The 14,034-nt window shown below is 42.4% G+C and overlaps 1 protein-coding gene across 2 annotated transcripts in view; it reads left to right on the forward strand.

Moving 5' to 3' along the window:
• Positions 1 to 14,034, forward strand: part of LOC147454898 (Calcium-binding EF-hand family protein) — a 117,244-nt gene that overhangs the window by 68,971 nt on the left and 34,239 nt on the right. For both annotated transcript variants that reach the window (XM_086516715.1, XM_086516716.1), the window contains exons 2-4: positions 1,709 to 1,794; positions 2,032 to 2,156; positions 2,256 to 2,352. In XM_086516715.1, coding sequence (XP_086372841.1) covers positions 1,725 to 1,794; positions 2,032 to 2,156; positions 2,256 to 2,352 — 292 coding nt within the window. In that variant the 5' untranslated portion in view covers positions 1,709 to 1,724. The remainder of the gene's footprint in view (positions 1 to 1,708; positions 1,795 to 2,031; positions 2,157 to 2,255; positions 2,353 to 14,034) is intronic.

Raw genomic sequence — 14,034 nt, forward strand, 5'->3', positions numbered from 1 at the left:
GTGGATGTTCTAATAATTTCGTAAGTACTCAGATACTTTAACAACTTGGTTTACCAACTTAGAAGACATCTCACTTGTATGATGTGGAGTTAGCAGATGGATCACTTTTAACTTGTGATGAGACAGTTCGACAATTGCAGTTCGACATTCAAAATTATGCAGATCAACTGGATTTTGAAGTCATGCCTCTATCTTATTACGACATGATTCTTGGTCAGCATTGGTTGTTCCAGAATGATCCAACAATTAGCTTTCGAGGACATATTATCAATTTGTTCAAAGATGGACGTGAAGTGATTTTACATGGGCTTTATCATGTGGAACGAAGTCTCATGTGTACAAGTTAAACAACATGATACAGTGGGTTATGAAACGAATATGATTTCCGATGCAGATGTAGAAATTATTATTGATGAATTTTTGACTTCATAAATTTCTCAAGAATCAATTGATGAAGAAGAAAAAAGGTAAGACTTAGTGTTGGGGTCGTCCGTCTTACTTCTCTTCTACCTCGTCGTGAAGGATTAAACACCAATGATGTCTGATACATGTCAGAATAGAAAAATGGGGAACCATAGATACTCTCCCAGTAGCAGACATGCACGAGAGTGACAAAGAGAGAGAACAGAGAGAAATTGTCACAAAGTGATGATGTGGCATGATCAGATGGATCTAAAGAGGGGAGCAAGAGTTGAGCAGGAGATGGATTGGAAGAGCGAGGGGTGATTGCAAAATGTGGCGTGATTCATAGTGCATAACGCGGCGGGACTCACATGTGAATTGTATGGAGTGTTGACATGGCATGTACAGACGTGGGAGACATGGCAGTGGACGTTGGAGAGCTTTCAGATGCCAGTCACTAGAAGTGTCAACTTTTTGAGCTTTTTGGAGTTCGATTTTAGAACGGAGTCGACTTTCGTGCTTTTGAGTACTTGTAAAAGCAAGAGGCCGCGAGCCTATGCCTTGGGAAAGCATTCTTAGACTGGTGCAATTTTGCAGAGTTTGGACAAGTGCTCCTTTCCTCAGTTGTAGCAAAGAAGAAAATACCACAAGTGGTGCCTAGTTAGTGGCTAGTGCATCTGGGAGTGGAAATCTGCCACTCCGTGTCTCGTCTCAAGTGCAAAGATCTTTTTCAGTTCAAGTGTTTAAAGTGCTAAAGTTTGTTCCAGTTGTTATCTTCTGACGGCACGTGCTGCCCCTCCTGTTTACAAAGTTTGACAAGCCAAGCTTGAGATTGCTCCAATTAACTCTACCCAGATGGATACAAAGTGATAGCCCTAGGGGTCCTTACATACTTCCATAGAAAATTGCCTGACCCAACCCAAATAAATTAGGTAGCAATAGGTCATCTTGAGGCACCGACTAGGTGGTAGGAATGGTTATGCTATTTATGTCCTGTGACGTTGGCTATATATATATATATATATATATATATCGCCCCCCCCCCCCCCCCCCCCAACACACACACACACACACACACACACACACACATCCTGTTCAAAGCAAAGGAGAAGGTGAATGCTATGAGAAAATGATTCTTTTTTGACCATTTTATACGGTACACCAAAAACTGAAACTCTTTATATTTTATGTGATCGTTTAAAATATTATGAGTGTAAGGAGAAATAGGCGATTAACAATATAGATCTCTTAAAAGTTAAATCCTACGGTTCTGCATCTGCTTATGTTGGTATATGCTAATTCTCAGAAAGAAAGGGAGAATAATGGGCAATACCTCATCCATGTTGACACAATATGATATTGAAGATGTTCAAGAGCATTGCAATGGACTTTGTGAGTTTGCAGTCCCTCTCTGTCTACTACAGATAGCCCCCCCCCCCCGCCCCCCCCCCCAAAAAAAAAAAAAAAAAAAAAAAAAAAAAACAACCCAACAAGAAAAAAAAGCAAAGTAGCATATGCAAGCAATGAGTTTACAAAATCCTTCGACATTAGAGGTGCTATTTTGTTTAAGTTTTTTTTGGGATACTATCAGTTGAAAGGGCTTCTATTTTTTTGGGTTTTATTCTGTAGTCACCCAGAGGGAAATCGTTTCTTTGTATGAGCGGTTTTGCCAACTCGACCGCAATGGGAAAGGATTCATTTCAGCGGATGAGTTTTTGTCAGTACCTGAGTTTGCAGTTAATCCGTTGTCTCAGGTGGCACCTAAATTCTCTCTCGTCGATGCTAGTATCTGCTCTTGTTTTGTATTATCACTACTGCACCAAATGACTTACATTTATGAATTATTTTCCCAGAGAATGCTGAGGATGCTTGATGGCTTAAATTTCAAAGATTTTGTGGCCCTTCTCTCAGTCTTTAGTGCCAAAGCAAGTTTCTCTCATAAATTGGAATGTGCGTATCCTGTTTTTTGTGTCACTTTTTTTTCTTGGGTGAAGCATTAAAGCAAGTTAAACATAAAAATGTGGCTATCGCGGCATGGGAAGACTTAATGATGAAGTCCAATGTGACTATGTTGTAACAGCAGGTGATGAGCATGTGGTTTTTGTCTTGTGACTTTTGTAATATGGATCATGGATGCCCACATATGCACGTGCATATGCCTGCATGCGCACGCATGCACGTGCACATGTATGCGTGCTACACACACCCATGCACATGTACATGCACAAGCACAAACAAAGAATTCACGACTCATGCCAACGTCTTTCTATACAAGAAAATGTCCAAGTTGGTTTAAAGACACATCACCATCGTTTGCATACGTGGACAAAAGTACAAGTAATATTGAGACAAAATGGCTATAGCTGGAAGTTGGGAAAGTAGCTGACAGGTTAAGGTAACGGATCAGAGTTAATGAGATCACAAAGAGCACATTCAAGTTATATAGCTGGCATATGCGTGGATCTTTTTGGATTGCGGTTGATCGCTAAATGTGCAATGGGGCCAAGCATTCCTATGATCTAAAACATACTTCTCTTTAAACTGGATGTATTCTACTATATGGGAAACCTCAAAACGAGGAAAACTCTTGAAGAATATATCACAAAACAGTAGGCAATCTCTTTGTGAAACATGTGTAGATTACAAGTTCTCCTTACTGTCCCAAAACATTCTGACTCAAGTGAAGAAAGGCATTTACTGTGGTAAAGCTGAAGAGACTTCACTGAACAACAAGAATTGCTTCTAAAAAATGCCACTCCAAAAATGAGGGGAAGACAGAAATCCGTGAGACCAACTCCTAGGTATGTCTGCAAAGCTAGAGGAAATTGGGGATAGTCTCAAATAGAACTGAACATTGAATACAAGAAATCCGTGAGACCAACTCCTAGGTATTTCTGCAAAGCTAGAGTAAATTGGGGATAGTCTCAAACATAACTGAACATTGAATACAAGAAGAACTTGCAATTACTCGGGCATGGAGAAGACAGGCAATAGGTAAAACACCGAGATGACATCTGCATAGAAAAAGACAGTCTTTGAAAGGGAGGTTATTCTGCCATGTATAACCACGACCACATTCTGTCATTGTGTATCTTGTTTATGCATATAATGCAGTACAATGCCCAGCAATCCAAGGAGGCAGCCGTAATCTACTTAGACTTGTTTAGGAGTAATGGTAAACATAGAACAACCATGGAACTAGCAATTTAATTGGGCATTTATAAACAACCATTTCAGAACTTGTATGCCAAAGTTGCAACGAGGTTTATGTAAAAACTACACTGCAATGTATGCTTTCAAGCTGCAATAAATTATCTTGTTGTGTGTCCCGAGCATTACTAAAATATATGTATTGTAATGAGATCCCAGTTTGCAATCAGGGCTAAAGTAATAGGGCATCCAGGGATCTTTACTCGAGGATACTACTTCTCAATATGAAGATTTCCAGTGCTCAAAAGAAGTGGTGGTGTCACTCTCGGCTAGAGAGAGAAAATTACTCATCTAGCATCAGATTTTCATTTTGATCACTCTTAAAAATCTTAAAGTGGACCTACTTCTAGGGTTTAGGACAACCTAGAAAGTGTTCTGGCACCTTTGTGAGCGTGTTCACAGGACGTGTATGTCGAAGCACTTTGGATTAGTTGCATACCCTCTGATTGCACATGAGCACAGCCAGTGTCTGTGTTCCCACAGTCTAGCATAGTACCAAGCCTAGATAGTGTAGCAGCATGTGAAGTACCTCTTATTATGAGTCATTAACTTAGTAATAAGTGACTTTTGCCCAGCACTAATAAAGTCATGGGGTAATGCTACTGCTCGACTTGGCTTGCAAGGCCTATATTAAAGACCCTTGGGCACTCCATTCAACACAAGCTAGTACCATTAGTACCCTATTAGCACCCCATATTACCTAGCATTTTCGCATCAAATCCTAGCCATGGCGTTTTTCCACCAAGCACCAAATCAGCCCTAGCGTTTTCAGCAAACAGCAGCAGATCAGCACCGCGGCCCCAGATCAGCCCTAGCGTTAGCAATTTTTAGCCATAACCTTGTCTACTGTCGCAGATCCAGTAGTCACACCAGCGTTTTCAGATTCAGCTCTCAGATCGCCAATGTTTTTCAGTTTCCAGCCCACCATTGACATCGGCCATGGCAGATCAGCCATAGCCTCGTCAACAGTTGCAGAGCCCATCAATTCCACTATCGTTTTTGCATTTCAGCCCTCTCATAGAACCTTCACTCTCGATATCTTTTTTTTCCGCAAGAAAAGATCCTTCCATTAGTTAAAAAACTGCCCAAAGGGCTACAATCTACTCCTACTAGAGAGATTAAAGGATATGTACAATGAGTGTCAAAATCTAATATCTAACTTTACTAAATGATTTTCTCATATTAAACTGATCATTTAATATGCGAAGACAAAAGGGAAACAAGAGTTAGGATATACATATGTGCTTCTATACCTATCTCAGCAGTGGACCAAAAGGAGAGATGGATGCATCTCAATAGGGGTCCAAAAGGAGAGATGGTCTACCAAAGAGCAATGTGCAATAAGTGCTTTTAGACTTATCTCAGCAGGGGACCAAGAGGAGAGATGGTTACATCTCAATAGGGGTCCAAAAGAAGATAGTTGACAAAAAAACAACGTGCATCTAATGGAGCTTAAAAGACCTTAGGGTCAGATTTATTAAAGACCTCCAAAGGTTAGTGTTAAAAGTCCTTAGACCTAGGACCTTTAGGTACTTTAGACCTTAGGCAAGCTAGGCTTGTGCTTGAGGTGCTTGTCGTGCTTGAGGTGTTCAAGTCAAAGGTGAGCCCTAAAGGTAGGGACATGGGAGAGAACACACACACACACACACACACACACACACACACACACACACACACTCAGGGCAAGCCCAAGACTCAAGAGGCATTAAGGCCAAATGTGAGGCTCCTAGCAATATTGCCCTCATAATGTGCCTGAATCCTATTGGATGACCTATAGGAACGTCCAATGAGAATCTAGATTCAATTAAATAATTAAGATCTTTCTCTCAAAGGGGGAAAGTTTTGAAGCAACAGTCTCTGAACCATGGATGTGACTGCTTGAGAGTTAATTTTCAAAAGTTAAGAAGAGTAGGAACTAAAGTTTTGAGGTTGTCAAAGCACAAAGTAGCATATATATAAATTTAGTTAGCATGGCTGACAATAAGAAAGAGAATAGAATGAATATTGACGACTTTGATTTTGCACATGAAGGTGCTACTAATGATGCCCCCGTGTTTGTGAACTATCTTGTTACTAGGTTGCAACAAGCCATTGGCAACCCCTCTGATATCAATGTAATGTGCAGCGGAAATGTAAAGTGCTCAAGATGAATGCTCCGAACTTTACTCAAGGGGTTCTTTTTACTTATGGAAGTGAGAGCCTTCCACTATTCTTAGAGAGAGAGAGAGAGAGAGAGAGAGAGAGAGAGAGAGAGAGAGAGAGAGAGAGAGAGAAATGAAATGAAATGTTATATTAACGTCTTCAAAAGGCCAAAGTGACCTATGAGACCAGAAAGTTACAATGCGGTGTATCTGATACAAAGTCAGATTAACAAAATAAATTTAACTAGGATAACAAAATATAAATACTGCGGGATCCTAAACTAAGCAGTACAATGTAAAGACAATATGGAGGGGAGTAGAGATCCATCTTCATCTGCACTCTGCACGACGAAAGAGTATGGCTTGAATCCTTTGCCGTAGCCTCCTTCGAAACTGTGTAGCTCCTCTTCTCCTTCGGGATCGTCTAGATCTCCCTAGCTTCCATGCTCGGTCTATGAGAATGCCAGTAGTGCGGGTAGACCTCTCCACCGTTGGTTGCTCCTCTGTTTGTTCTTATGGGTGTACAATATCTAGTGTAAAGAAATCTGTGATCTGTCTCTGGGGATGTCTCTCTTCAGCTCTCTTCAGTAAAGTTTCTCTATGCCTGTGTAACTCAAGTAGATATAGCCCAAGACATCTTTGCTCCTCATAACTCATGACCCTAGATAGAGGCCCAAAACCTTCTTTGAATAGACAGTGAAAATGGCCTCGTATCTCATAGTACACTGTGCAATGACATATGTAATGTACTTCTGTCTCTGGCTCTAGATGGCATAAGCGGCATATCCTGCTATCTGCTGGTGTCCCTCTGAATCTGCCAGTCTCAATCTGAGAGAGAGAGAGAGAGAGAGAGAGAGAGAGAGAGAGAGAGAGAGAGAGAGAGAGAGAAGATACGACACTAGATGAGGTCCCAAACCCCCCTCCAAGGGCCCCCCTCTCTATTACTAGAGAGGTATTTGCTTTAGATTGCACAAATCTGGTACAATGGTCTAGATGATGTGGACTTGCCGACGATGTCGACGACTATGATGGCGACGACGAGGACGGGCTGAAATGCAAAAATGCTAGGGCTGATCTGGCTAAAAACTGAAAATGCTGATCTGGTGCAGATGTCTGGCACTGTGTCGGCAGGAGACGATGGCGACGAATCGACGACAATGCGCTGAAAAACGCTGATGCTGAAATCTGAAATTGCGGGCTGAAATTTGAAAACGCTGGCTGCTCTAGTGAGATGATGAGGATTTGTTACGAGAGATAAGATCTGCGAGGCTAAATGGTTAAGCTGCAAGGCTAGGGGCTGAAAACTGAAAATGCTAACCTGATCTGTTGGTGTTGATTGTGGGAGATTGAAAACGCTGGCTGATCTGGATGATATCCAAAAACGCCAGAGGTTACTGCTGGCTGGAAATGCTAGGTTGCTTGCTAATCTGCTGAGGAGAAGCACTGCAAGTCTGGGACTTCTTCTGCTGCCTCTTCTGCTTGTGAATGGCACCCCCTTCTCCTTATATAGCTGCAAGAGACTGGGTCGAGCAATTGCTCCTCAACCCCCACGACCTCATAATTGGCAAATTAAATAAATTAATTAAATAAAATGCCTGGCAGAATTTGTATTGCAAACTTGGGTTTACTGACTTGGGAATTGGAAATGTTGGGTACTAATGGTTGTGCAATCAGAGGGTATGCAACTACTTTATGTGCCTGGACATGCACGGCTTGCACACAAGCTCACAAAGGTGCCAAAACACTTCCTAGGCTGTGTTCTAAACCCTAGAATTGGTGTAGCTTGTCTACATGCACATAGGGTTAGATGTGCATGTGACATCCCCTGCTTTTTAAAGTGAGGTACTGGTACCGAGTTGCATGGCTTTTTTGTAGTCTACCAACAACTCTGGGTAATCTTTGAAAAAGTCTTCATCAACCCACACGGCTTCATGGGTTCCTTGATCTTTGAACTTCAAAAAGGATTGTCGCACTTGTTTCTTTGAGCCATGGCGAAACCGATGCAACAAGACTTGCTACGGTTCCCTTCATCAATGATTTTTGGTTCTTCTTCTTCAAAATGTTCTTTGGAGGTATACCTTGAAATACTTTCAACCAAGAAACATGGAAAACATTGTGCATTGACCATGAGTTAGGCAATTGCAATTTCATAGAAACCTCATTGATCTTTTTAATGACAAGAAATGGACCATACATTCTGAAAGACAACTTAGGACACTTCTTCTAGACTTGCTTAAGATGTTGCTTCATGATTCTCAAATAGACCCAATCCCCTTCCTTGATAGTAACATATTGACGATGCTTATTAGCTTGCCTTGAATAAGACTCTTGAGCCTTGCTTAGCCGAAGCTTCACACTCAGTAATCTCATCCAATGATTGACTTTCAACATTGGCATCAGGCAATTGACTGATTGAACGAGTCAAAAGAGACTGGAACGGACAACCAAATGCTCCCTCATACAGAGTTCTACCAATGGCAGAGGAGTAAGAGTCATCTACAATTGCTTGGACTAATGGGAGATCGAGCTCCCAATGAGACTGTTGATCATGCACATAAGACTTTAGAACATCAAAAACCAACTGATTGTAGATTTCTGTTTGACCATTTGACTGTGGATGAAAAGTAGAAGAAAAATTTAACTTTGTGCCAAAATTTCAAAGAGAGCTCGCCAAAAACTTGACGTGAACTTAACATCCCTATCTGAAACGATTGACGTTGGCAAACCACGGAAGGGGTACCAATGCTTAATGAACAACCGTGCTACATCCTGTGCAGTGACTGTGGCCTTACAAGGAATTAAAATTTGCTGAAATGATCAACCATTGTTAAGCATTGTGTGTTCCTTGCATGCAAACTAGGTGGAAGATTAGTCACAAAATTCATAGAGATATCTTGAAAAGGTCCTTCGGGAATAGGTAACGACATCAAGAGACCCTGCTGCCTATCCCTAGGGGCTTTTACCTTTTGACATATGGTGCACTGTGTGACATAATTAAACACATCTTTTCACATTTTAGGCCAATAAAAGAATCTTTCTATTTGTTCTAAAGTGGTGTTTATTCCTTTCTGCCCATCCGTGATAGAGTCATGAGCATCGTGCACTATGGCTGGCGTAAGAGAGGGCAACACACATAGACGGTGACAAAAATACAACAAACCTTCACGAATGAGATAGTTGCTAAGCCCTTGGGAAGCAAGAGTCTGCAACCATTGCTTACCAAACTCGGAATCTGTGTAACTGATTCTTCATGCTGTCGAAAGAGACACCCTGAATAGAAACTGTGGAGCTTGACTCAAGAGCCAAGATCTGTCCTTTGCGACTTAATGCATCTGCCACAGGGTTAGTCTTTCCAAGAACATATTCAATCAAACCACCAAATTGAGCAAAAAACTGAAACCATCTTGCTTGGCGATCACTCCAATGTACACTAGGCATAGACTCAAGCCACTTCAGGGCTTGATGATCTGTGCGAACTGTGAATTCTCTACCATATAGAAAATGCTTCCAATGCTTGAGAGAATGAATAACAGACAGAAGTTCCTTATCATAAACTGAATAGTTCTTTTTTGCACTATTTAACTTCCGATTGAGAAATGCAACTGGATGGCCATGCTGTTGAAGCACAGCTCCTATGGCGACATTGCTCGCATCTGTCCATGACCTCAAATGGGTCATTCCAAGAGGCAAGGATGAGACAAGGCGCTACTGTCACCGCAAACCTTGAAAGCTTCAAAAGCCTCAATGGCTACGTCGGGCAAAACAACGCGCTGACGGCAAGTTTTCATCCCTTTCAAAACATCTGTCATTGGTGCAACAATGTGTGCAAAATTCTCTATGTGCGAACTATATGCCCAACTAGACCAAGAAAAGAACGCACATCATAGGCAGTTTTGGGTAAATCCCAATTACGAATCTGTTCTACCTTTGCGGGATCAAGCTTGACACCTTCTGTAGAAATGATATAATCCAGATAAGTAACTTTAGTGAGAAAAAACTCAGACTTCTTAGCTACAATGTACAACTGACACTCATCCAAACGGGCTAACATCTTTTCCACATCTGTAAGGTGCAGCGGAATGAATGTTGTATTTTCTCAAGATTAGTGATCTTTACTTCTCAAGGTTCCTTTTAGTTCTTAGGGAAAGAGAGAGCTTTCCGTCTTGTGGAGAGTGCTATGATCACGAACAAAGTGAGTGGATATTGTGCATGCAAGTGAATGAGACTGAGAGAAGGAGAGAGAAGAGATACGACACCGAGAGGTTGTAAAACCCTCCTCCGAAGGCCCCACTCTCGTCGGCGAGAGTGGTCTACTTTGATTTCACAAAGGTGTACAATGCGAATGCAATGGAATGATGCAATGGGACTATGCCGATGACGACGACGACGATGGCGACGGCGACTTAGGCTGAAATCTGTGATCTTCTTGGTGGCTGAAAATGACTGTTTTGGGCTGGTTTCATGGCTGAAAATGACTGTCTTTGTCGGGCTGAGATGATGATCAAAGACGCTGATGTAATCTGCTCTTTGGCTGCGTTTTTGGAGAGAAACTTTTGGCTGAAAAACGCTGTGACAGCAGGTATCCTCTTGCTGAAAATGACTGTTTTGCAAGCGTTAGTAAACCCTTACCGGCCGTGGTTATTTTGCAGTAATTGATGATGAAAACGCTGAACCTGGTGATGTGTTTCCTGGCATTAGTAAAGGCTGAATTTGCTGCAGATCTGCAAGCAATGCTAGCGTTAGTAATTCTTGAGGATGCTGCTGCCAGATGGTGGTAAAACGCCAGGCAAGTGTGGCCTTGGGTGGTGATGGCAGGTTCTGGAAAACGCCCAGGAAGGGAGAGACAGGCTATGATGAAAACGCTGGCTTTGGTGGGAGTGGCCTCGCCAAGGGAATGGAGAGGGTTTTGCTGAGAGAGGGTGGGACACCTGTTGCTTGGGGAAGCCTGTTGTGTCTTTGCTCATCTGCCAATTTGTGCTAACTTGGGTTTGCTTATATATTAACTTACCCAATTTGCCCTACTGAGTACCCAACAAAAGTCACTTATTAAATAAGTGAAAAATGTTAAAAATAGGGAAAAAAGGGATAAAGTCATCCAAAAAATCCCCAACTTGACTCTGATGGAATCTGATGGAAATGCGTATGCTTATGCAGTGTGCAACCAGAGGATATGCATCTACACTGAGTGACTGGGCATGCACGGTCTACGAATAGACTCACAAAAGTGCCAGATCACTTCTAATCTAACTTGACTGGACTTGACAGAAACCCTGCTATGGTGTAGCTTGTCCACGGACACATAGGGTTGGGTTGTGTCACGTGACATCCCCTCCTTTTTAAAGTGAGGTACTGGTACCGAGTTGCATGGCTTCCTTGTAGTCTGCCAACAACTCTGGATAATCCTTGAAGAACTCTTCGTCTACCCACACCGCTTCATGGGTTCCTCGATCTTTGAACTTCAAAAAATACTGTCGTACTTGTTTCTTTGAACCATGGCGAAACCGATGCAACAAAACTTGCTCCGGCTCCATGACTTCTGCTTCATCTATGATCTCCGGTGGTTCTTCTTCCGTAACGTCCTTCGTAGGTGTTCCCTGAAACACTTTCAACTAAGAAACATGGAAAACGTTGTGCATTGACCATGAGTTAGGCAACTTCTATCTCATTGAAACCTCATTAATCTTTTTGATGACTGGAAATGGATCATACATACGAAAAGAGAACTTAGGACCTTTCTTTCCAACTTCCTTAAGACGTTGTTCATGATTCGTAGATACACCCAATCTCCTTCCTTGATCGAGACCTCCTGACGATGCTTGTTAGCCTGTCGAGAATAAGATTCCTGAGCCTTGCTTAGCCGAAGCTTCACACTCTCAAAAATCTCATCCAATGACGGACTCTCAGCATTGGCATCAGGCATTTGACTGATCGATCGAGTCAGCAGTGACTGGAATCGGCGGCCAAAAGCTGCCTCATACGGAGTTCGACCAATAGCAGAAGAGAAGGAATCATTGAGAATAGCCTGAACCAATGGGAGATAGAGCTCCCATTGAGACTGCTGATCATGAACATAAGACTTCAACACATCAAAAGCCAACTGATTATAAATGTCCGTTTGACCATCTGACTGTGGATGAAAAGCGGATGAAAAATTCAACTTTGTGCCAAAATTTTCAAAGAGTGCACGCCAAAAGTTGGACGTAAACTTAACATCCCTATCTGAAACAATGGACTTTGGCAAACCACAGAGGGGGTACCAATGCTTTATGAACAATCATGCAACATCTTGTGCAGTAACTGTGGCTTTACAAGGAATCAACATGCAGAATTTGCTGAAACGATCAACAATAGTTAAACATTGAATGTTCCTTGAATGTTGACTTGGTGGTAAGTTAGTCACAAAATCCATAGAGATATCCTGAAAAGGTCCCTCGGGAATAGGCAGCGGAAGCAAGAGGCCTTGCTGCTTACCCCGAGGAGCTTTTACTTTTTGACATATAGTACAATGTGTGACATAACTAAACACATCTTTTCGCATTTTAGGCCAATAGAAAAATTGTTCAATCTTTTCCAATGTGGTGTTCATACCCGTGAGAGAGTCATGTGCATCATGCAATATGGCTGGCCTGAGAGAGGGCAACACAGATAGACGTTGACGAAAAAATAACAATCCATCACGAATGAGATAGTTTCTGGGCCCTTGGGAAGCAAGAGCCTGCAACCAATACTTACCAAACTCCGAATTTGCATACCGATTCTTCATGCTTTCGAAAGACTCACCCTGTATGGAAAATGTGGTTCTTGACTCAAGAGCCAAGATCTGTCCTTTGCGATTCAACGCATCTGCAACAGGGTTAGCTTTTCGAGGCACATACTCAATCAAACTGTCAAATTGCTCAAAAAATTGTGACGACCGCGCTTGGCGATCACTCCAATGTGCACTAGGCATAGACTGTAGCCACTTGAGGGCTTGATGATCTGTGCGAACTGTAAACTCTCTACCATACAAAAAATGCTTCCAATGCTTAAGAGAGTGAATGACAGACAAAAGTTCTTTATCATAAACTGAATAATTCTTTTCTGCACTATTGAGCTTCCGGCTAAGGAAAGCTACTGGGCGACCATGCTGCTGGAGCACAGCGCCTATAGCGACGTTGCTCGCATCCGTCCATACCTCAAAGGGATCATCCCAAGAGGCAAGGATAAGACACGATGCTTCTGTCACCGCAACCTTGAGAGCTACGAAAGCCTCAATGGCTGCCTCGGGCAAGTCTACGCGCTGACGGCGAGTCTTTACCCCTTTCAAAACATCAGTCATAGGTGCAGCAATGCGTGCAAAATTCTCTATGTGCGAACTATATGCTTGACATAAACCAAGAAAAGAATCATATGCAGTTTTTGGCAAATCCCAATTACGAATCTGTTCCACCTTCGCGGGGTCTAGCTTGACGCCTTCTGCAGAAATGATATAACCCAGATAAGTGACTTCAGTAAGAAAAAATTCCGACTTCTTAGCTGCAATATACAACTGACACTCATCCAAACGAGTTAGTATCCTTGCAACATCTAATTCATGTTGCTCCCACGATGCGGAAAAAAAGAGAATATCATCTAAAAAGATGAATACACATACACCTAACATATCGCTGAAACGACCTACCATGAGACGATTGAACGTACCCACGGCTCCTGTCAATCCAAAAGGCATAACAATATGCTCCCATTGCCCTCGCTCGGTGCGAAAGGCAGTCTTGAAAATGTCTCCTTTGAATACCCGTACCGGATGGTATCCACTTTTGAGATCGACCTTGCTGAAAACCTTTGCCCCATTGAGCCTATCCAAGATATACACAATGCGAAGCATCGGAAACTTGTTCTTGACGGTCATCTTGTTTAATGCCCTATAATCAACGCACAAACGAGACGAACCATCCTTCTTGCGTACGAACAAAATAGGGGCAGCAAAAGGACTTACACTAGGACGTATGAATCCTCCAGCCACCAACTCCATGAGTTGTTGCTCTAACTCTTCCTCCCGTGACTTGTTCAAACGGTAGGGAGCCTTACTGACAGGCTGCGCTCCCTCCATAAGCTCGATGCGATGGTCCTCCGACCGCTCCGGTGGGAGACGAGGTGGAAGATCATCCTGCAAAAAGAGATGTTTAAATTTCGTAAACAACTCCGAATACTTACCTGGAGCCTGAATGCTCTGGGAAACTGGGGCAGCATAGATGAATGCCGCTTGTGCTTCTCGTCGTAATTCATGCTTTACCTGCACATG

This window comes from Adiantum capillus-veneris, chromosome 7, assembly GCF_014529385.1.
Source record: "Adiantum capillus-veneris isolate H3 chromosome 7, ASM1452938v2, whole genome shotgun sequence".
Lineage (NCBI taxonomy): Eukaryota > Viridiplantae > Streptophyta > Polypodiopsida > Polypodiales > Pteridaceae > Adiantum > Adiantum capillus-veneris.